At 37.0% G+C, this 26,280-nt stretch overlaps 1 protein-coding gene across 1 annotated transcript in view; it reads right to left on the minus strand.

The window, feature by feature from the left end:
- The window catches only part of mboat2a (membrane bound O-acyltransferase domain containing 2a), a 67,376-nt gene that overhangs the window by 22,971 nt on the left and 18,125 nt on the right, over positions 1-26,280 (minus strand). The window contains exons 2-3 of the mRNA XM_046855691.1: positions 12,978-13,123; positions 7,939-8,016 (exon numbers count right to left, since the gene is read on the minus strand). Of these exons, the coding sequence (XP_046711647.1) occupies positions 7,939-8,016; positions 12,978-13,123 (224 nt within the window). The remainder of the gene's footprint in view (positions 1-7,938; positions 8,017-12,977; positions 13,124-26,280) is intronic.

A 26,280-nucleotide genomic window follows, 5' to 3' on the forward strand; every position in this document is an offset into this window, starting at 1 on the left:
GCGTTATCTGTTCACAGACTGCATACAAAGTATTAGAATGTCAACCCTGCAGCATTCGACAGTATAGTATGCGTTCCGCATTGTGCAGCAGAGCAATATTACATAAAGAAAAATATGAACGCAAACAACAGGTGGCACAAAGTACACAAAAAGACTGGCTGATTTGTTCTGTTTGAGCAATAAAGCGGTCTCTACAAACTTATTTAAAGGAGTTAATTAAAAAAAAAGCACATATGGTCTTACTTTTAAAATTTCTTTGATTGTAAAATAAGATACCATGATACATTTCAACGTATTTACTGTATGACATAATGCAGAGAAGTACACATGGTAATAACACTCTGAGTATAATGAGCTGCTAGGGGGGAAAAAACCTGCCCCCTGCTCCTTCATATAACAGAAAAACACATTTCCTGGTCTTTTTTTAACCTTCAAGAGTCCCGATTCAGCAAGTCAGTGTGAAATACTGACTTATATCCGTGTTTTTGGTTTACAGTGCTGAAACACAATGAGGTCTTCTGCTCTTGAGGTTCATCCGCCTCAAGATTTGAAACTGTTTTGCATTATGAGGTGCTTCTCTGCTGATCACGGTTGTGAAAAGTGGTTACTGGAGTCAACGTAGATTCCCAGCTCAAACTTCTCTGGCCCTTGTTTTCTGGCCTCAGGTGCCTCTCTGTGAGATTTTGTTTTTGCCTACAACATTTCTTTCCTGTGTTAATTCACCTTCCTCCTTTTTGCAGAAATGCTTATTTGGACAAAGAGCTGAAATAGTTGCTGTGGGTGAGTCAAGACTACAAAATTGCTGGTTTTGAGTTTCATAAGTCACCTGACTGAGTCACATCACTAGAAACACATCACAGTTGGATGATGGATTGCAAATATATCAGAGTTAATGTGTTGCACACAAATGCATATATACACTGTAACTAGCCAACATATTAAGGAATAAACCAGCTACATCCCAACATACTGGTTAGCTCCACTACTTGCTACACACCCCCTTACTGCACTGTGCACTGGGATAAACAAGTTGTAGGAGAATAATATGCCAGAGAGCATCAGAGCTGCCACCAGGTTCCTCCCTGCCATTAATGTACACATTTCTACAGGCATTACTCTGATGAAGTGGGTGGGTATCTTAGCAGTCTCGGTTTCTGAGGGCTTTAAGAAACGTCTGCGCTGCACCGGAGCACCTGTATGTGAATATAGCATGAAGCAAACTTCAATGTATTCCTATCTACCAAGAGCAGGAGTGCTTTAGCTTAGCTGGATAATAAAAGCGCTCAAATCAATCAGATCAATGAGCTCTATTCATTCTTAAGGAGTTCTGGAGAAGCACTGCAGGAATTATCTGACTCAGTCTATTTACTCAAAAAGCATTCAGACTTTTGGGAATGCAAAAAAGTAAGATATGTGACTATACAGTTTGCATGCTGTTTGCTAGTATATATTTTCTGTTGGTACACAGCAAAAGCTACTTACATCTAAATTCATTATTTGTACAATGTCAGCTGGCCAGAAAATGGTATAGTGGCTCAGTCAGTGATAACTGAAAGCTATCAATTGTGCACATTTGGAACAATAGGAGTAAATGGCACCATGTTGTCCACTCATATGTATAGCAAAAGCACGTTCTACTAAATTCTCACAACTAGGTGACACATTTAATTCCATGTAAAGACTAGATATTAGAAGCTACATAAACATCTATAAAGGTCACCACTGTCCTCTGAAACACACCAGTATACATTTCGCATGATTCACATGCATAAAATAGTACATTTAGCTGAACAGCTCTTTTCTAAAATGTGGCAAACAGCTCTTCAGCTGAATATGATTAAGACAAGAATGAGAAAAGAAAGCCACATGGTTCAACTTGGTTGTTTTCTATGATGATATAAAGAGTGTGGTATGAGAAAATCCGGGAGGCAGAAATGTTGAAATGTTTATACTGGAGACTATTTTTTTTTGGGAAAAGCTTGTTTTATGGCCTTTTCTGGGAAAATGTTTCGAAAAACTATTCCGTTCTGGTAGCATCTCGTTTTTTTTGTTGTTTTTTTCGAACATTACATAAATGACAAATTTCCCTATCATTTTTCAATGAATGGAATAGGTGAATAAGGTCACTGCTGATGCTGCTCTGTGCCGTTATTGATTTTCTATGATGCTAATGCTGGATGATGATGATGATGACAGTGAAATAATTGTGTCAGAAAAAGCTGCATAAATTCTCATCTGAACATTCCCATCAATGCTTGTGCTCACACATAGGATGTAACCATTCAGTCTACAACCACATACGATATTTAAAAATTTTAAATGTGAAAAATTTTCAACACAAACAGTTGAACAAAGCATAAAACAATTCGAAGCAGGTTTCCCGTACTCCAAGGTAGCTCCACTCTGACTAGACTGCATTTCTCAACTGTCTCAAACCTCACACCTCACACACAGGTACAGGCGATGAAGACAAAGTGACACCATGGGACCAGCAGACAGCACATAACCTGAGCCTCTCGAACAAATTCTGCTTTCTGCACCATTAACCGTAGAACCGCACACCACCACAGACGCGCTTCGAGCATTCTCTCGCTGGCTTTTTCAATTTCCGGGTTTTTTTTTCCACTGCACCTGTCCCCTGAGAAAGCTATTGAGGTCCTTCTCTCTTATTGTTTCCAATAATATCTGTTTGCAGCACTCCACTTCTCAATGCAGTGGCATCTCAACAAGTCTAGGCTTTTGATACAGCTCACTGCAAAGCAGATACAGCAGACTACAGCTCACTGCAAAGTTTTGTCTACACTTTAGACAATATGAGCTGTCTATTAAATAAACAGAAGAGATGCCTTATTTTTGTTATTCTTTAAAAAAGGTCTGTGATTATCTGTAGCCTCACAGCATGCTAATGTAGTTACAATGGCATCTAATAGGAGAAATCAGTTTCTGATCTCGAACATAACTGATAACAATTATCGATAGCTTCTGCTTTTCTAACATGTCAATGGTAAAAAATAAAAAAACTCAAAATATTACAAAATAGCGGAAATTCTGAACCCCACTGAAAGTCGCATCGCACTTCTGAAGATAAACATGCACGTGTTTCGGGTTTTCTCCTTTCCATGAGTCACTGTTTATGCTTTCACTTGAAATGCTGTTTACACAAAACAGTACCAGAAAACATTTACAATATGATCAAATAATTTAAATTATTTTTAAAGGTGAGCTTTAATAAATCAGGTCAACACACACATACATGAACAAATGCTGTGTATTAAAACGGACCTTTCACTGATTTAAGTTTCATGACATGAAGGTGGCCTTGGAAGAGGAACTTGTCACTGAGACCTCTCTGACCTATGAAAGGTCATGATAAACCACAGCCACTCTCTGATAATAGTGTGTGCACACAGACACACATAGAGCAATTCCGAAATAAGGAGTGTTTCCAAAAATAAGGTCAATGTTAGTTCTATCGATCTACTAAAAATGGAGTCTTGAAAGCTTTGTGAAACTCAAGCTAAAAATAACTGACTTGAAGCTTTAAAGGGCTGATAAATACTGCCTTTTAAACAATAGCAGCCTGTGCCACATGTATGCTAGTGTTTTGTAATTTTTTAAAGGTTCCAATGTTGCAAAATGTAAGTAATAATAATGCTGCAGCTAGCCATCATACCATTTATTCTTCTCCGAGATTATTTCTGCCGTAGTCACGTTCACATTTGAACAGCAACAAAATATTTGTTTTAACTAAATTGTTCAACTAAATATTTAATACATTTTTCGAATACAAATATACTTATAATTGTCATTCTGACTTCTGTCTTTTTTTTCTTTTTTTCACAGCGGGTTTTGTTAATAATAATAGCAAAAAATGACTTTGTTACTGTACTTAAGTAGATTTTTCTGTTATCAGTACTTTACTTCACTATTTATTTTTCGAACAACTTTTTACTTCCACATATTACATTTTTTTACACAAATATCTGTACTTTCTACTTTTCTACATTTTCAAAACAGGCTCTCTAATTTAGTTTTAATCTATTTGGTGAAATTTCAATATTTTTCACTTTTCACTGTGCGTTTTTAGCCCATCAACCTATATTTATATGGTGGATGTTCAGCCTGGATACATTCATTAGGTAACAAAATGTAAAATTCAATTTGTATTAATATATATATATATATATATATATATATATATATATATATATATATATATATATATATATATATATATTAGGGCTGTCATAATTAACATGTCAATTTCGTTTTTATAGTTCATTCTAATTGTATTGTCGCGTGAATAATGCAGCCCGCATTTCTGTTTGCCTATTTTTATTAAAAATATAAATAAATAAATATAAAAGAGGTGAAATTAAAACCTTCAGCGCAACATATTGTAAGTTTATTCATGAGGTACTTTTAAAAAAATTTAATCACTAAACATTTGTTTTACTGATGTGCCAAGTCTCAATTCAGCACTGAAATCCACCATGATGCACACATCAGGCATATAACTCTCTGGGTCGAGAAACGCACCAGCGCATTTTTGTGGCGTTTTTTTCCTTCTTTTTTCGATCATACAGTGAGAGCAATAAATCATTCGAATCTGCAATTTGTCTACTTTTATTTGTATACACTCATAATAACAACAAAACGCTGTGCTTTTGTAAAATAAAGAAAAGGGTGCGCTCCCTGTTGTCTCCGTCATCTCGCTTTACAAACACATAAATAAATCAACCTGAATCTCAATGAATACTTGCCTCACAGACATAATAAATATATAAATAGAAAGCTCAAAAGGTCTACTTTTAAATAAACCATTTTACATCGAAAACAAATAACTCTGATTATGTAATCCTTATGAAAGTTAAAAGAGGTACAGTTTCTTCGGTATCACCTCATTAACCGTCCGTGTGGAAACATACAGTAGCAAAAGTCCCGTTTGTTGTTCTGATATTCTGAATTTACACAAGTCAAACCAACATAATTACTTTAAAACGTACAAGAATATTTTGTCTTCATGCTCTAAGTTGAGTCTGGTTTCACTATTAATAAACATACATTTGCATAAAGCATCCATATTTGTCTATGCTCATGTTGATTAGAGTAATAAAAAAAAAAAAGTATTAATTTCACGGTTCATTTATAACAAAAAAAATGTGCAATTAAGTTGCGATTAATTGAGTTAACTCATAACGATGATGCAATCAATCATGATTAAATATTTGAAGTAATTGACATCCCTAATATTAATATATGACTATTTTTGCCAGTGTGACACTAAAACTGTTAGTAGTAATGGCTACATTTTACTTAAGTACATTTAGAGCCCAAACTTCTTTACTTTAACATTGAGTAAAAAAGTATAGTCAGTTCTTCATCGTTTAGCACAGTATTTTTATGTATCTGTATGTCTGCTTAAGTGAAGGATGTGTGTACTTTTGCCAACCCGGAATATAATGTATAAAATCATTAAAAAGCTTAAAAAATAATTACATATTGTCTTGTTTTACATGCCACTTGGTACCCCTAGTTCCAGTGTTCTGGTTCATGGAAGTCATTTGAAATTTGTTTGCATAGGTGTTATTTGCAGAGTCTTGTTTGTGTTGAATTTGTGACTTCAATGTCTGTCTCCATGACTACAAAGAAAATTTATACTGGTACTGCTAGTGTTGATACTAAGGTTTATGCTATATTGGAGGTAAGGTGGATATGATAATACTTCACTGAAAGGGCAAAAACTATATTTGCATCGACGTCACCCATCAAGTACTTTGACATTTTGGGAATAACCTTTTTCCGGTATTACTGCATGTGTGCAAGGCCGAGGAATATGTCCTTATTATTTTCTGATGCTCATTTCTAAGTTTCTTTGACTAACCCATAACGCTGTTGCCAAGAAAAATTAAAAAAGCATGAGTTTTGGAAATCTGTCTCTGCTTATATGATTTCTGTTGCAACTGGAGTTAGCGAGCTCTCCCTTCACCCAGACTCAACGCATTACAACGGCTTGTATCTAAACAGTAGCCTACCAAGAAAGTCATTGTTCACTGTCTTCCTTCTTCCTTTCACAACTATTTCTCTCGAGAGTTTATCTTTTGGCATCGTCGTGCGTTTAAAAAACACCACCGGTGGAAGTTTTTTCCCCCGATGCTGTGCAGCTCAGAACACAGGTGAGGTGTGTGTTTTTTCGTTTCCGTTTGGAAATTTCATTGGTCTAATGTTTTGGTGCTCAGTTTTTTGGCATGAAGCTTGTGAAACCGAGAAAAAACAAGAAAAAATCCATAAATTAGCCGCTTCGCTGTTTAAGCCGCGGGGTTAAAAACGTGGGAAAAAAGTGGCGGCTTATAGTCCGAAAAATATGGTATTTAATTTCTCTTACGTGACATGCTGTCTTTATTTTTTATCTCATTTACATCAAGAGAAAGAAAAAGAACAACCGTTTTTAACTGCTATTATATAAGAGATCTAAAAAACAACATTGCTTAACATTCCCTTCCACAATATAATTTACAATGTAACTATAAACTGATATAAACGCAAGACAATCACATACATCACTGTGGTATCATAGAAATAAAACATAATTGAACCTGTTGTTATATGATATTTAAAAACAAAACTTTCACCACCGCGTTTTATTTTGTATGTGTTGTTAATGTCGCAGAGGGTATTTAATAAACAAATCACTACTTTTTGGCCTGTAATAAAAAGGAAAAGAACCCCTCAAGACTCTCCTGTTTTGAAAATATAAGATGTTTTTAAATGGTTTTCTCAGCATCCTGCCTTCACTCATGCAGTGCTGACAGAAACATGAGAATATTTCCTACAAAATACATTCAAGATCACTTCACAGCTTTGTCAGGAAGCCTGAAGCAAATATTTGTAGAATGATTTATTCAGAAGCGTGAAATGTGTTACATGTTCACGATACCATACCTTAAATGTTTTTCAGACAACTTTCTTCTGTCAGAGCATGACAGAATTCTCCTTCTATTCTGCATAGAATGAAGGCTTTAATGGCAAACGGATTAAGGGTCGTTTCCTGAGGGTGTGTTTCTTAAGGACTAAAATAAGCGTCCAAACAAGGAAGTGTCATTAGAGCGGCCGTCCATTTAGAAGAAATTTTGAAAAGTCTTAGATATATTGCGTATTTAAACATAAAAAATCATAGAAATCTAACTCCTTTTATTGTATCATGACTTTGCTGCACACACAGAGCAAAGACATGCATTGTATTTATTTTGGTATGGTATTGTTACAGTATATATAGATCCGAATACTCCCCTCAATGTTATCCCCTCAATGTAGCCCATCACTTTCTAACGATTGGGTGCAACAACATTCCTGGTTTTCCAAGGAAACTCTTTTAAACACGGTGTAATGTGACATCCTCTCCTGCACCATCTTCACACAGTTATCGCTAATAGATTAAATGGCTTCCAGAGCTGCACCAGATGTAACTGAGCTAGCTGAGACAAAAACACGAATGGGCATCGAGTGTGTTTTCTATAATGTCTTTAAATGCTTTACCTTTAAAATGTCTCTTTCATTTCAAACTAAGAAGCCCAAACATGTTCCAGATCTCAACTGAACTCAACCCAGATCTCAAACCTAAAACACCTCTAAAATAAACTGGAACTGCACCCCAGGCCTCCAAACTCCAAGAGCAGCACCTGATCTTACTAATGCTCTTGCTGCTGCAAGAACACATCTCAACAACCACATTCCAAAATCTAGTGGAAATCTTTCCCAGAAGAATGGAAGTTATTATAAAAACTAATTAGGCACATATGTGGGTGACTGTCTGGTGTCCACAAAAAAGTGTGCCACTGTGATCTTGTATTCAATATGTGATTAATTAGAACATCTAAAAAAATCCATACTTTCTCAACCCCGGCTGTAGCAGTAAAGATGATTTGAGGATGTTCTTACCTGTGCATGTGCTCCACCCCAGTGAAGATCATGATACCATATGTAAGTCCACTCTGAAGCAGAAAGTGAAAAGCATACCTAGAAAAAAAAAAAGACAATGTTACTATAGAGCTAAAAATGCTGGCTTTTTAATTGAAACACATCCAAAAGCTACTTGCAGCAGGCCTGCCAGATTTAATAAATCAAAGCAGAAAGAATGGTAAAGCGCTCAGTGACAATCCAACCTGCTCAAGTGCTTCTACTTGGCACAAAGTAAAAGTGGCTTTGGCTGACAAAAGGCTGATCACATCCATTCTAATCATCATATCTATTCAGTTTAGAGGCTTGTATAAGACTATGAACAGAGTGTGATGAAGTGATAATGACTCTGAGCCACACAAACAGTCAGAGGAGCAACCTTTCCTCAGTGTTGCATCTCATAACAAGCCACTGTCATTTCACTAAATAGGTGTTTGCAGAACAGGATTGTTTTTGGGAAAGCGAATATGTCTAATGTAATCATCATTCAAATTGCTCAGTGCCTTTTAAGTGGCTTGGAAGCATTTCATGTGTTGAAGCGATAAGAGTTCTCACGTATTTGCATTTGCAAAACACTGACCTGATGCAACAAACTGCTGCAGTCCTTTAAAATATCTTTGGAATGACATATATTCATATCATATCTTGAATTACTTTCAATATCACTCCATTTGCTTTCATATCACTCCATAGTACATATACTATAATGATACATACATTATTGATATAAACTTCATCATAAACTCCTGAATCTAACATTAAGCTTTGCAAAAAATACATACACCCCTTCACAAATGTGAAAAACATCATAGACTAGCAATGAATCTTCTTCTCTAGGACTTTGCACATGCACACATCGCATATATACATTTCATATGTGCATATGCTTGTTTCTCCTTCTTGCATCTTTGCACTATTTGTAATTTTGTATTTTATGTTGTGTGTTTGCCTTATGTCCTGTATAAATAATGTCAGAGTTTGCTGGGAGGATTCGTAGACCCTCTGTATATACACTCGTGAATCTCTTTTAAGTCAAGTCAAGTCAAGAAGCTTTTATTGTCATTTCAACCATATATAGCTGACGCAGTACACAGTGAAATGAGAAAACGTTTCTCCAGTAGCCTTGTGCTACATAAAACAACATAGAGCTACCTAAATCCTCTTAAATCCTAAATCATTGAATATTTCCAAAGAGAAAGTGCATCCTATTTCTTTAAATCACTTGCCTTGAACACAAGAGAGTTCAAGACAGTGATAAAGCCCAGATCATTGAAGTGTGAACCTTCTGCAAGATTCTTTTCACTTTTTTATATGGCCTCTGGAGCTCACATCACTTTTCCCCCCAGTTGCCCATTTTAGACAGATAACCAGCTCCAGAAGACTCCTTGTTGTTCAGAACGTCTTCCATTTAAGAATTATGAAGATATGTGCTTCAGGGATTCTTCAGTGCAGTAGAATTTATTAGTAGCCCAGACATGTCTGAAAATAAAACCCTTTCTCTGAGCTCTGTACACAGTTTCTTTGATGGCTTGGTTTTTGCTCTGATACACTTTACCAGCTGCTATACCCTTTATATACACAGGTATATGCTTTTCAATCAACTGAACATCGAATCTTTAACCACAGTGAAGATTTCTTTCATGTAATAAAAGTAGTGTGTTTAACTAGAAATAGTGACAGGCAGATGTTATATCATTCAAATCAAAATAGAAACATTCTAAAAGAAATTAAGGATGTTAAATCACAAAAACAGGGATTTTGTAAGTGCCATAAAAAAACAAAAACTGTGTCTGCTGTCGTAAGCGATGCAGCACATGTGCTTTCCCAGTTACAGAAAACTTCCTGTTTTGTATTGACTAACAATTTTCTTTCTTCTGTGGCCAGGGTTCACCTGCTGACAAACCCTGACTATATATATGGACAAAGTTGGGATTTCATACGTTGTGCCATAGTAGTTGCCGATCACAAGATCTTGTGCTAAGTATCGTCATTTGATCTACACTGTTGGAACTACCAAGCTGTCATCAGCCTTTAAACTTCTTGACCTCTCAGCAGCATTCACAACCACAACCACAAAACTCATATTCATCCTCAGGAGTCTTGGAATTAATGGTACAGCTTTACAATGTGTTTGTGTCCTATTTGCAAGGCCGGAGATATCAGGAGATATGGAAAGGATCCATATTTGCTCCATGCACTGGTGTCCCACAAGGCTCAGTATTTGGTTTTCTCACATTCTCCATATACACTCAAACTCTCGATAAGGTCATATCTTCATATCTTTTTATACCACTGCAAATTCTCTCCCCCACATTTACAGACACTCGTTTCACTCAGATCCCGCAAATATCTCATTGTGGATGGCAGCTTCACAACTGAAGTGTAATTTCAAAAGATTAACTGCTGTTTATCTCCACATATCATGCAATCTCTATGGACAACCTTGATTTTGACTCTGATTTTAACTTAACTCCCTACATACAACCTTGGGGTAACCATGGTCAATCAATGATTTGGGAAAATTTACCATGGACAATCCATTTTTCCGTGAATATTTCCTCTAACTTTTCTAATCTACTCATTTGACTTCTCTCTGCTTGTTCAGACATTTGTAATCTCAGGACTGAAGTACTTCATCTCGCTCCTAACAGGTCTGCTCTAAAATACCATTGTAACTGATCCAGAATGCAGCAAAATTACTTGTTTTCAACCTTCCTAGGTTCTCCCAAAATACGATTCCAAAATACCTCTTCAGGCAGTTCCCAAATTAGAACTTCTACTTAAAAAAATAAAATTTAATTTTCCTCGAACAAAGTTTTAAACCAACTCAGTAAACCAACTTAGCTCAGTAAAACTAGCATGAACAGTTCTGGTTGTCTTGTCTGCATATGGACATCAATCTAATATAGGCTACTATGGTAGACTGATTTCATAACTGTTTTACAGCTTACTCTTGACGAGTTATATAAGAGTCCAGGTCAGAGCAGTTGCATCATACTCAGCCATGCATGCTACTGTCCTTTCAGCTCTTACTGACTCTCATTTACTTCACCAAACTGAACCCCAGGTCTTCCTCAGTGGCACAGTGACAGATGAAGTTTGCCTCACTTCATTGGGACGTAAACCCATGGGCAGACATGCCTCAGGAGAAACATGTACCTCATTTCTGGCATGATGAGCAATATACAAGCCCTGGAGAGAAAATCAGCAGGGAGCTCTTTCAATCTCGAGCAGTCACTGCTACCAGTATGGACATGCAAGCAGGACCCAGCCCAAAGAAAGTGGCGTCAGTGCATTTTAAAAGAAAAAACAGCTCAAAAATATACATTAGCTCAAAGGATCTTGTTTTTCTTGATTAGCAATAAAATGAGAGTCTGGAAATAACAGAGCAAATGTTGAAATGACAGAGCAACCATGACTGCTCAATTATTTAGGAGAGTAAAGTAGAGTTTAGTAAAGAAAAAAAGGTAAAGCAAGTGGACTTTTAACACTTTAAATAAAATCAAATACCTGACTGTGTGTTTATTTCTCGTAATTCTGACTTTTTTTCTCGTAATTACTAGATACTAGTTTTTGAGTGTGGCTGTTAAGATTCGTGTTTATTCAGCTACAAGGGTTTTAGAAAAGTCAGATACTGATGTAGGTGAGGTGAGGAGGCCTGGGGTGCTGTCAGTGTTCCAATTCATCCCAAAGGCGTTCAATAGGGTTAATGCCAGAGGTCTATATCAGACCACTTAAGATCACGTGTACACCACATCTTCATGGAGCTGGCTTTGTGCACAGGTGCATTGTCATGCTGAAATAGGTCTGGGTCTCCTAGGTCATGTGAAGTAAAAACGCAATGTTACTGCATCCAAATGCATCCTATACAATTGTGTGCCTTCAACTTTGTGGTAATAGTTTGTACAAGAACCACATATGGCTGGAAAAGTTACATGTCCCAGGTACTTTTTGTCCACATTGTGTAGAAAATGAGCCAAAGCAACAGGACTAACAGTTACTTTATGTAATTTTATTTATAGAAATTCAGAAAAAGTCAAAGCGATTCAAATCAATCTCGGTTTTATCTGCAGCATGTGTACACATTCTCGAGATTAGACTGTTTGGATCTGATAACTTTGACTGTTTTTTTCACTGACAATTAACTTGGCCTCTGTTCAACACTGAATATATGGTATTATGCAAGCTACATATCATCTGACATCTTTAATCAGAGTTGCAATTTTTGGCAGCTAGTAGACAAGCAGATAATATTCCTCCACTGAGAGCATCTGACATTGACCTGCGCAGCATGCTGTTAATAAAAAACTTTATTATTTATTAGGCAAACAGATCTATGAATCGATCAGTTATAAAACATTCAATCGCCTGATTGATTTAACTGATCGATTCAAACAACACCAAGTTCTAAAACTACATTACAGAAAGGACAATGCATAAGGAATCTGTTATAGATGCTAATGCTGTGGTATTCCTTTATTGGTTTCTGATTAAAGAAGAATTGTATCATCACAGATAATTAGCTCAAACTATATAGATATAGATATAGATACATATATATATATATATATATATATATATATATATATATATATATATATATATATATATATATATATATACACACAATAGAATGCTGGGTCACAATGTAACTTACTTCAGTACAACTAGAACAATGCAGTCTTGATTGTTAAGTTTAAGTATTGTGTGTGTGTGTGTGTGTGTGTGGTGTGTGTGCGTGCGTGCGTGCGAACGAAGCCAAAAAAGACCTAAACATCCACACTAAAACTATGGCAATTGTATAGAAAAAACAATTTGTTATTAAGATGAATTAGATCAGGCAGTGAGATTTACATATGCTAATCCTCAGTTACCAATGTCAGTCATGGATCATTATCATCACTTTACATCATCATCATCATCTCTTAACACTGTGACCACAAGAGAATAAAAAATAAACATTTCAAAGCCTAATCACACCCCAGAGGCACCAACACAGATGGACACAGCAAGTTTCTCACCAGCCAAAGCAGAAGAGGGCCAGGTAGAACCCCAGCAGTGTAGCCACGACATGCCGGATAAAGGGACTGGTCTTGCTGGGGTGCAGATAAAGACGAAACCAGCAGGCTGTGAGCAGGGCAAAGATCTGGCAGGCCACAAAATTTACCTGAAATAGACAGCGATAGAGGGAGTTTCAGAATCAGTAATTACATCAGATTTTTTTTTTTTGTTAGACATGTCAAATGAATAGATTCAGCAGCCCTGAACGCTTGCATACGAAAAATGTTTGCAGATGTTTCCTCTCGCCTTCACAAAGACACACGCTGAGGGAAAACTAAATATTGTTAATTACTGCCAATTAATCAGCGCAGATCTTCAGAACAGTATAATTTGCCATGTCGAAGAGAGCACTGCAAATATCATGCACTATACAGCAATGGAAATGCAAATAAAATCATATTTACATGCAATATTGATCAATATTAGGGATCGTTACAACACTGATCGCTAAAGAGAAATGGCATAAAATGTTACAGCATGCCAAATCTGGCAATCGGGAGTACCACACATGTACCTTGCATTGTTATTTTTTTCAGAAATAGGAAAAAAAAAATGTTTGTATCAAATCAGACACTACTTTTTTTTTTTTTTCCCATATTGAGCTTTGGACACAAAACCGGAAATGTTGTGTCATTGGGAATGCAATAAAGCCAAGTTTCCTCATCCTTAAACAAATAATCTATTTCACAATGTCTTCACACACACATGTACGCAGAACCACGAAGCTCCGATTCGGTCACATCACTCTCTGACTCACAAACATACATTCACACCCATGACTAGTGTTACGCAAGCTGACAGAAAGTCCACAGCTCGTTATCGGTAATGCATGACGGATAGGTTTTCGCTCCACTTTCCCCAGCTTTCTCTGACATCGGCATCAAAATCACATGGCACAAAGAAGGAGCTTTGATAAGAATGTAGCTGTGTGCTCACACACCCGTATCTGCACACACTGTTTACTCACATCATTGCTTTGAGTCACTTCCTTTTTGTTATATCACACCCTGGTACACACACACACACACCTTTAGATAAACAACATCTATGACCTGAAACCTAATTACAGAAACAGCTTAAAATGGCAGCAGAAATTTTCCTAATGGAAAACCTGAAAATATTAGCAAAGACTATTTAAAACGTGTTATTTCTTCGCCACTCCATCAAAGCTGTTCATTTATAAGTTCATGAGAGAAACTGACTCCATCTTAAGTCTGCATTTCAGTTCCACCAGCTCACCAGTGTATCATATGAGCTGAGATGTTTGCACAACAAAGGCACCTCCCATCAATTACAATCAAGTTTCTTGAATATTCTGCCGAATACGTTTTCTCATTATTGTACTTTTTTTTTTTAGCTTTAAACAGCAAAGAAAATTGACAATATTTTCACATAATTAAGCTGATAAACTGAACCAACATCTTAAAAAGACAATAAAAAGCATGTCTACAAAAAAAGGCATTTTTTGAAATCTAACCATCAACAAATCCTGTAACCATAAAGATCTTATTCTCTCACAATGAATCCAATCTGCGATGCAAGCGATCATAATAATGGACTCGCAGACTCTCTGACATCACAAAGTCTAAGAACCTCCTAGAAGTTTGGGTTTACTTCAAGTAAATCAGTGCAAAGAGAAAGTACTCTTTGTCTTCCCATCTTTTCCCATCATTGTTTGCACTGCTGTGCAAACAAGCTAAAGCTTTAGGACTTTTTAGGTGTCTCCCACCGAGCTGTAGCAGGGGGTCAAGGTTTAAAAGTTTTATCTGAGGGACTCAACATTCACTGGTGCACTGACTCTGATACTCTGAAAGAAAATGATACATCAAATCAAAGTGCAACGTAGCTACAGTATGCTTGCCCACATGTTACCACCCATTTGCCATTCCACTTTAAGCCTTTTCCAATTTTCACAGTGCATTAGATCAAACCGGAACAAATCTAAAACACATTACTCATCACACTATAGTTCACTCAAAGTGACACAAACACACTCACACTTATTTCACTTCATCCTCTATTATTTCCTGCCTCTCTCAAACCACACACACACAAACACACACACACACACATCTAATGATGCCCCAGTGGAGCCAGGAGTATCAGTTCCTAACTGTGCTCTGAAAACAGAAGCATAAAGAACATTGGAGAACTTGCAAAAAAAAAAAAAAAAAAAAAAGCAGGCCTGTACCACATATATAACTAGGTTGCAAAAAAAAAAAAATTTTTGATCTCATGTTCGTTCATTAAAAAGGTTTGTTATTTAATGTCTGTACAAATACTCAACTACACTTTATAATCAAACACAAGAAATCATTAATACAACACAGCATCCAATCTGCCAAACATGAACTTCCAAACATGCAAATATTTACTCACTCTGTGACCTGCCTGATTTCTGGCTCCAGCCATTTTTACTAAGTGAATTCTTTTTGTCTAAAACTAAACTCTAACAATATAGACTTATTTATAAAATAAAAAATTATAATAATTCATAATTGTTGAATATTCCTGAATGGTTTTGAATTTAATTGAACACTATGGACACAAGAATGAGATGGCTGCATAGACAGACAGACAGATAGATAGACTATATGTAAAGTATGTCTTAAATATTAAGAATACTAAAAGCGATTTACAAAATATACATAAAGATATACAGTATACAGTACAGACCAAAAGTTTATATATATTATATATACAGTACAGACCAAAAGTTTGGACACACCTGCTCATTCAAAGAGTTTTCTTTATTTTCATGACTATGAAAATTGTAAAGTCACACTGAAGGCATCAAAACTATGAAATAACACATGTGGAATTATATACATAACAAAAAAGTGAACTGAAAATATGTCATATTGTAGGTTCTTCAAAGTAGGCATCAAGAGAATGCCAAGAGTGTGCAAAGCAGTAATCTAAGCAAAAGGTGGCTACTTTGAAGAACCTACAATATGACATATTTTCAGTTGTTTCACACTTTTTTGTTATGTACATAATTCCACATGTGTTAATTCATAGTTTTGATGCCTTCAGTGTGACTCTACAATTTTCATAATCATGAAAATAAAGAAAACTCTTTAAATGAGAAGGTGTGTCCAAACTTTTGGTCTGTACTGTATAAAGAACAAACGGATACAGTGTAGAGTGTGTTTTTGTGTAAACAGTGTAAACACTGCTGATATAATAGCACACTTGGTTTGAATTAAATTGACAGTGCTGTACAACCATTATCACAGAGAACGTTGTGCGTGACCTCAGTCTGTTAGAACAGGTATCCTCAACCCTCATTCTAAACACCGGCATCCCACAGGGCTGTGTTCTGGGCCCTCTACTCTACTCTCTGTTCACCCAACATCATCAAGTATGCAAATGACAGCAGCGTGGTCGGACAGATCAGCAACGATGACGAATCGGCCAACAGGGAAGAGATCCGAAGCCTTTTTGTTGCTTTTGTACCTGTACTATCTATCTGTCTGTCTGTCTGTCTGTCTGTCTGTCTGTCTGTGTGAATTTTATAGATGTTTATCTGGTGACAGTATAGAAACGTTTTATTTTCTGTACATTACTTATGATTGTTACTGAAATGTGTTTCTGCATAGATAAGGAACAGCCATTTACTATATAATAACCTCCTTTCTTCTGGGAAAATGTTTCACTAAATTTTGTGGATGTGGAGATTTGTGCTCATTCAGGCATAGGGGCTTTAAATCAGATAAAGTCAGATACTGATGTAGAGTGAGGAGGCCTGAGGTGTAGTCAGCGATCCAATTAATTTCAAATATGTTCAATAGGGCTGTCAGAGCTCTATAGCAGGCCACTCAAATCTTCCACTCCAACCCATGTAAACCATATCTTGAGTGAAGGATATTATGACAGAAAACAAGGGACTAAATGTGGAATTGGATGTTCAAAAAGCACATACAAATTATATGATCAGGTGTCCACAAACGTTTGTCCATATAGTGTATATATGTGAAAACTGTGTGCTTTTTTTGCTCAAAAATTAAAGCTCTAAAACTTATTTCCAGAAATGACAAATAGGCATAAATGGAACACTGCTTACAAACTAAATGTAAAAGAATAAATATCAACTTTGCCAATCATGAACCTCGATCCTGGAACTGATCAGCTGACAGCTTTCTTTTTCCTGTGCTGTCCTGTCCTCCTAGCATCAGCGACTCTCCTTCTCTGTACATGACCACTCCAGCTGAGCAGCTATAATAAGCCTGGGCATGCTGTGATGTCAGCCACAATCTGACCCAATACTGCCATTCCTCTCCTCCACGACTTTCAAATCGCCACCAAAAAAGGGATTCTTGTCATAATCATCTGCAGATCTTTAAAACTTTTAAAACACTTCACCATTTTATGCCGTCCAGATGTGAAGATGGAGCTGTTGCCAAAATCAGTCTTGCCTTTGTAAGAAATTCAGCAATGCACAAGAGAGCTCACGTAATCTATTAAGCATCTGCTTCATGTAAATACACAGAGACTGGTGGAAAAGTACAAGAGAGACAGGGTGGCTTAACGTAATGAAATAGATCATTCTCCGGTGGTCTTGTGTTTGTTCTGAAGTTTCTGAACTACCAACCAGAGCTATGAATAACCCCTGCCTGCAATGCTAAAAATAACACTTTGGGGATTTAGCTCCTATAATTCTGCATTACTCATAACAAAAAAAAGCACACTGCATGCTTTCAAGCCCATGAAATGAGGCTCAGAAAACGTCCATATGCTGTACAAGTGGACTCTTGTTTTTTTTCTTCTCCAAAGCATCTGTTTCTATGATTCTACGTCATATAGCACAAGATACAGTAATTAGAACATTGTGCAAATTGGCATTTTCATTCAGCTTTTTATCATTCTAAACAAATACTATAATAAATACTAAACTCTCACTACTTCCTCAACTGTATATTTCGGGTGTATATATTTTTAATTTCTTTACTTCACTTGCCCCTGTGAACAATGCAAGCTCCATGAAAATATGCTTTACATGGGTTGCTATAAAGCTGAAAACTAATAAACACCTTTGGATTTTTGGATTGGAACTCTGACTACACCCCAGTCCTCCTCGCCCTACATCAATACCTGACGGCTAAATGAGCACAATTCTCCACAAAATCTAGTGGATCATTTTCCCAGAGGATTGGAGGTTATTATAAGAACAAATGAGGACTAAATGTGGAATGGGATGTTCAAAAAGCACATACAACTCTTATAGGCAAAATCTTCCCGGAAGATTGGAGGAACTTTAAAATAATTCAAATGATTAAATAAAGACTACATTTATTTATACAGACATTTATAGAATGTGCACGGCAGGTGACTCAGACTCCATGCAGGGATTGTAGATTGCAAATGATAAAATTGTTATTATGCTATGTTATGTTATTTGCTAATCTGGCTCTCACACACAGGACTTGTTAAAACTTGGATTTATCATGTGTCATCATTGAGTTGCCAGCACTGTACAAGGTAACATAAATGTGTTTCGATGCGTCCCAGGGCATCAACCGATTGCATCAGCTGTAAGAGACAATCAACGTAAATTTGGAATAGCTCTGTGCTCTATTAGTAACAGATAACAATGCAATTTCTGGAATGAAGAGTCAAGTTTTAAAATCTAGCTGTCATTCATCTAATGTAATCAACATGATATCTCGTTAAGTATGTGACATGTTGACTTGTAGCCTTGTGACAATGAGTCTTGAAGGCAAAACATTTGTCTGAACATTTCAGATGAAGTAAACGAGTGAAGAGAAAGTAAATGTGTGCACAATTTTTTCTTCACTGAAAATAATCAATATTGGAGAGCATGTGAGTAAACCTGTACGCTAACTGTTTCAACACATACAGCAATAATATTAACCAAGAAAAGGCAGCTTTTTAGCTTACATTTTCTTCAGGGTTTTTTTGTCAAACATTTTACAGACACGGAGCCAAACATCGCTTGTTTGCGACTTATGCAAATGAAAGATTGACACGTTGAGGAAACCACTAACAGAGCAAACCAAGGAGTTTTAGCACTGGATCACTGGAGGACACAAATGTGCTTGGAAAAGGCACCACTTGTGAGAAAAAAACACTAGTATGCAAAAGACTTCACTAATACTCTGAAGTAATTTATCTGTCAAAAACAGTCAAAAACCTGATATACAATTATATAACAAGACCGGTCGCGAGTTCCGAATTTTTGCGACCTTTTGATACGCCCCTTCCAACCCAGTAAAGACCCAAAGAACACTATACGAAATCGATTTAAATGAATAAATAACACTATTTAGGCCGCGAGCTCCGAGGTTCCACTGTATGTGTATATATATATGTATATATATATATATATACAGTTTCCTCCTATAACTGAAAAATAGTTTATAAATTTATAATTAAAAACAAAAAAATGTGTTGTTAATAGTTGTGCAATGCATTTATTTGTAATTATTCTTTCCACATACAGTGATCCACTCTGCTGCAGTACTCTCCAAGCACTTGGTTTACTGAAATATTTTACAGGGTCCACATCTGGAACATGTCCTGCCAGCTGACAACACCAATGCTTTGAGAGTAAACTCCGTGTACTATATAAACAAAAGCTTGTGGACAGTGGACCATAAGATTTCTGTGTGCTTTTTGAACATCCCATTCCACATTTGCTGTTATAATACCCTCCACTCTTCTTCCACTAGATGTTGGAGTGCTGGTAGAGATTTGTCACAGCTTTAATGGTATTAGTAAAATCGAGACTGGTGTAGAGTGAGGGGTTCTGCGGTGTAGTCAGAATACCAATTAATACCAAAGGTGTTCAATAGGGTTGAGGCCACAGCTCTATAAAAAGCCACTCAAGATCTTCCACTTCAAACCCATGTAAAATGTATCTTCATGGAGCTCGACTTGTGCAAAAGGGCCTTGTCATGAAGGAACAGATTGGTACAAAGACATGCTATACAGTTGTGTGCCTCCAACGTTGTGGTAACAGTTTGGGGAAGGTCCATATATGGCTGTAAAAGTCATGCTTTTGTCCATATAGTGTACTTTAAAACAACTACTTCTCCTCAAACAATGTCATACTGAGATGTTTCCCCTGACTACCCCACACTGCCCACACAAATGACTAATATAAATATCAAATACAAAAATACAACAAGGAGATTTTTTCTCAAATTTGGACATGAACTATATACTCATAAAAATGTTATGAGTTCAAATCTTAGCACCTCCAAACTGCCACTTGTGGACCCTTGACAACTGCTCAGTTGTATAAAAGAACATTTGCAAGTCGCTCTAAAAACATGCATCTGCAAAAATAGCATAAACAGAAAATCAAAACAAATCACGTGAGGGAATAAAGATGTACCAAAGTGGAAGTGTTTATGAGAATCATGAATCACCTATAGGTGCTCCCATCCACTAATCCCTTATTTACATGTCATATGCATATTTAAATCACTGGTGTACCCTCATGTTCATCTAATTTACATCAAACACACTGTCACTCACATTCATAAGCATACAACCCTGTGAAAACTTGAAAGGCCCTGAGATGAAGATAAAACAAAGTAAGGGCTGTGTAAGGCATAAAGATTGAAAGAAACAAATCACCTACAGATTGACTCAGAGAGCTCAAGGATCTGCTAGTCACCATTATTCATAGCATCTTTGAACCCAGTGAATGCTTTCTCGTACTGTCTTTTAATAGACTTCTGAGTGGAGCAGGAATGCTGCAGTCAATCCCATTACAGTAAGTGACACAATAAATCTAAAGTGATCATTTACCAAACCTCACATTCTCTCCACTGTTGTTATGCCTGGCCAGGAAATCCATGGATGGAATAAAAATGTTTAATAATTTTTTGGAACAAAAAAAAAAATCCAAAATATTTGAATGAAGCAGAAAATCCATAAGAGAGCCTATCTGCAGATTGATGCTAAAGCCTAAGTTCAGAAGTCGGTTGGACGAGCAATCCATCATGCAATAAATAAATGGAAGATGCAAGTGCAGATTTGTAGACACCACATCCCCATTCCACATTAAGTCCTCATTTGCTCTTATAATAATCCTCTACTCTTCTGAGATGTTTCACCAGATATTGGAATGTGCTTGTGGAGAGTTGTGCTCATTTAGCCACAAGGGCAGTGATAAAGTCAGGTACTGATGTAGGTGTGGTGAGGAGGCCTCAGGTGCAATAACTTTCTTTCGGCTTCTCTTAGGGGTCGTCACGGCAGACCATCCACATGTTTGATTTGGCACGTTCTTACACTGGATGCCCTTCCTAACGCAACCCTCCCCATTTATCCGAGCTTGGGACCGGCACTAAGGCTTGTGGCTGGGGTTGGTTCCCTGACCGGGGATCGAACACGGGCCGCAGCGGTGAGAGCGCCGCATCCTAACCACTAGACCACCAGGGAACCCAACAGGCCTCAGGTGCAATCAGCATTCCAATTCATCCCAAAGGTGTTCCAAAGGGTTAAGGTCAAATGGGGATTAAATGTGAAATAGGATTCCAAAAGCACAAGTCTATACACTATATTAATATTTTGCAGGTTCATGTGAGAAAAGTGAAGCTACCATTACAAAAGGGTGAATAAACTTTTTGCATATTTGTATTTTCTGTGTGCTCTTGTGTCTGCGTGGTGTACGAAGATGTTTTAAATAAATAAGAAAAATCCTAAATGTTTGTGTATAATTTCACACTAAGAAAAAAAGATTGAAACTAACGAAGATATAATTATTGATCAATTGCTCAATTGATAAAAAAAATAAAAATCATTCATAGCATAAATTTGGACAAGGAGGTGCACAAGTGGGTGTTGAATAAAACATGTACAACATGTTTCCCAGGGCAAATAAGCCAATACCAATTACCAAATACTGACTGGTTACTAATTAAGGGTTAAGGGGTGTGAATACTTGTGCACCCAGGCAACTGTAAGTTTTTCCCATCACAAAAACGTACAATTATACATCATTACCTGTCTGTTCTCCTGCCCACTTGTATATATTCAATTTTGCTGCCAAGTTACAGTTGCTAAGCTACGACTGGTCAATCACAATGATTTAAGCTAGGGTTAGATAAAGGGTCTGGTTTAACAGTGTGCAAATCCCTCACATGCACAAGGGGACAAAGACAAAGGGTCAGATTGGACGCTTATGCCTCAATACCTCTTGGTTGTAACATCACATATGACCACCAAATGACCTGTGTGTTTTCCCTTATAAACGATTCCACTTTCCCTGTTATTTCATTGCGCTGATTCTATCAGCCCTTGCGCTTCAAATTGCTATCAAGTCTGATTGGCTAATTCACTGTAGAGGAAATACAAAAAGCAGAAACAAAAAGATAAGTACTGTTCTTGGCAAAAAGTCAAACTGGCTCAGTGACATTACAAAAATAATAATTACATGTAGGAAGGAAACAGACTCAATCTTATGCAATAATATGCTGCTGACTGTCTACAATTCCATGAAAAACATCTATTTTAAACTTGTCTATTGCGGTTTAAAAGTATGAAGAGAATTATGTCCCGCATACTGCCCTGAGGTACACTCACTAAGAAAAAAATGTATCACAACGATCATATAAAATGTCCTGGCAGCTGGCATTAACCTGCAGTATAAAAAAAAAACATTATACACAATACTTTACTGATTTCTTATTTTTTTTTGTCACACTTTATTGTTTCAGATCATCAAAATAATTTAAATACTAGTAAAAGATAACACAAGTGAACACAACATGCAGTTTTTAAATGAAGGTTTTTTTATTGAGGGAAACAAAATCCAAAACTACATAGCCCTGTGTGAAAAACTGTTTGCCCCTAAACCTAATAACTGGTTGGGCCATCCTAGCAGCAACAACTGCAATCATGCATTTGCCATAACTTGCAATCAGTCTGTTACAGCGCTGTGGAGGAATTTATGGTCTACTCATCTATGCAGAATTGTTGTAATTCAGTCACATTGGATGGATTTCGAGCATGAACTGCCTTTTTAAGGTCATGCCACAGCATCTCAATGGGATTCAGGTCAGGACTTTGACTAGGCCACTCCAAAATCTACATTTTGTTTTTCTTCAGCCATTTAGAGGTGGACTTGCTTGTGTGTTTTGGATCATTTTCCTGCTGCTGAACCCAGGTTTGCTTCAGCTTGAGGTCACGAACAGATGGCCGGACATTCTCCTTCAGGATTTTTTGGTAAACAGCAGAATTCATGGTTCCATTTATCACAGCAAGTCTTCCAGGTCCTGAAGCAGCAAAACAGCCCCAGACCATCACACTACCACCACCATATTTTACTGTTAGTATGATTTTCTTTTTCTGAAATGCGGCGGTACTTTTATACCAGACGTAATGGGACACACACCTTCCAAAACGTTTAACTTTTGTCTCGTCAGTCCACAGAGTAATTTCCCAAAAGACTTGAGGATCATCAAAATGTTTTCTGGCAAAACTGAGATGAGCCTTTATGTTCTTTTTGCTAAGCAGCGTTTTTTGTCTTTTTGTCTTTGCCCAGACTCTTATGGTGGAGTCATGAACACTGACCTTAACTGAGGCAAGTGAGGCCTGCAGGTCTTTGTATGTTGTTGTAGGGTCTTTGTGACCTCTTGGATGAGTCGTCGCTGTGCTCTTGAGGTAATTTTGGTTGGCCGGTCACTCCTGGGAAGGTTCTCCACTGTTCCATATTTTTGCCATTTGTGAATATTGTCTCTCACTGTGGTTCGCTGGAGTCCCAAAGCTTTAGAAATGGCTTTATAACCTTTTCCAGACAAAATTTGTTTGGATCCTGGCATGATGTCTAGCTTTTGAGGATCTTTTGGTCTACTTCACTTTGTCAGGCAGGTCCTATTTAAGAGATTTCTTAATTGTGAACAGGTGTGGCAGTAATCAGGCCTGGGTGTGGCTAGAGAAATTCAACTCAGGTGTGATAAACCACAGTTTTGACAGAGGGGCAAACACTTTTTTACACAGGGCCATGTAGATTTGGATTTTGTTTAGTTTGATTATCTGAAACATAAAAGTTTGGTAAAGAAATCAGAACTAGAAGAAATAAGGGCAAACACTTTTTCACACCACATTTAGTCGCTTTTTTTACCGTAATGCAAAAATCATGTGACCAATACTAAATAGGCATGAGTTTATTGTTATATATAGAGGAAACAGTCTGTTACACTTGTAATGAAACTCTCATACTATGAATCCTCTATTGCATATTGAGATGCAAATGAGAGGTAATTAATTAATTAATTAATAAAGGCTGCCAAATCCAAAACTCTAATCCAAAACATGGACAAAAACAGGCGATTCACAAACAGACTAAATTTCAGATAAAACCATGAACAGAAACAGTATTGAAGTATCAAACAAAGTATCGTGGCTTGGCAACGCTCAAAGAGCGAGACTCAGTGATCGTATCACTTCATTTTTTTTTTCTGAATGAAAGTCTTTTAAATAGAGTGTGAATGTGTGCAATCGTGCATGTAATAGGGCACACGTGCTAAATCAGTAAGAAGGAAAGTCACTCTGTCTGTCTGTCTGTGTGTGTGTGTGTGTGTGTGTGTGTGTGTGTGTGTGTGTGTGTGTGTGTGTGTGTGTGTGTGTGTGTGTGTGTGTGTGTGTGTGTGTGTGTTGGGAAGTTGGATTCTAGGGCAGCCATGTTTAAAGGCAGTAGTGGGAAGTTGGGTTCAAATCCAGCACTGACCTGACAATAATCACTGAATTTGTAAACCTACAGACGTGAACAAAAAAAAATATTTTCCATTGTACCGCCATTGTATGTTTCCATGAATTTATACTGTGTTCCTATTAAAGGAGAAGATTTTATGGTGTAAATCCCTTTAAATATTACTCATGGGGGCGCCATTAATTTTAAACTGTATTAGACAAAATACACTAAAGGTAATTTGGAAAAAACAGAGCTGTCCATATCACATAAAACAAATGCAGATCTGTTGCTCATTTTCTCTCTTCCAGAATTCGGAAGTTTGAAGATATTTGCCGACAGTCATAGCTTCAATAGCTCCTGAACACTATGAGGATGCCCATGTTTTACGATTTGCCAACTGCTTCAACAGAGCAAACAAGCCCATCTGTTTGACAAAACTTCTGCTCTACACGACAGATCGCTGCTGAATTGTGTTCCTTAGCAACCAGCACAAACAGAACCAAACTGTGCTCTAAAAAGCATGCCTGATCCGTATTGCTCGCATTTTCTGGACGAACAATGGAGTGCTATGTTGAACACTGCTGACAGCTGGAAGAAGACAGATAATCCTTCCTTTATTAGCAAAAAAAAAAAAAAGGAAAAAAAAAAGAAAACTAGTAACAGAGTAAGGAAACAGCAGGTCAGAGAGAGAGCTACTGTAAGAAAAATACAAGTAAATACAAACACAAAACCAGTAAATTACTTAATTAATGAGTGTGAAGCTTATTGTCTTTTACACATAAAGCAGCAGAAGCAGTATTGCCTATTTGGTATGACCTGAAACATAATCTTTTACCTGTGTGCACTACAAGTTATCATTTTAAAACCACGGCTCATTCACATAACCGGTTTGTGCTGGAATTTTTACAGATTTCATTCCATGTGCTCAGTTGAATTCATTCCATTTCGCATTCCATTGACCTCCATTTATACGCACTGAACGCTGGAAACCCGACGCACAGAAACTTGACTGCATTCCAAAAGTTCGATGAACTGTGAACTTGTATCACATGAAGACGTGCTACGTGGCATGAGCACTTCAGAAAATACAAGATAAAGGATGCACTGATTCTAGTGCCTTCGCCCCAGTATTATACAACAACACTGGAAAAGAATATAAAATCAAAATCAAAGATGCTGCCTGGTATGCAGAGAGAGATTGTAGAACGTTTCCTGATACTGAGCAAAATTCATGATGATGTCAACCTTCATACAATCCTCACAGATACACCTCCTTATTTTACACTATGACATGCCTTCAACATCCTGATGACATTCCTGACCGTCAAGATTGATTTTGCCAGTAGTTACCAAAAATGAATACAATTGATCTAGAGTGTTATAATCACAATTCATAAACAATAAACGTTCTTAATTTACTTACACCTATACCTCAGTTAGATTTCTATGGAAGTATTCCTGTCCTCCCAGGAGGTTTAAAGCAGAATGGCGAGCGTAAACTGACTAATTTCAGGACCAATTTACAGAATTTACCAATTTTTTTTCCATTTTAGAGCGCTTTTCTATTATTATATTATATACTTTGGTTCATTTCATGG

This window comes from Silurus meridionalis, chromosome 8 (genome assembly GCF_014805685.1).
Source record: "Silurus meridionalis isolate SWU-2019-XX chromosome 8, ASM1480568v1, whole genome shotgun sequence".
Taxonomy (NCBI): Eukaryota; Metazoa; Chordata; class Actinopteri; order Siluriformes; family Siluridae; genus Silurus; species Silurus meridionalis.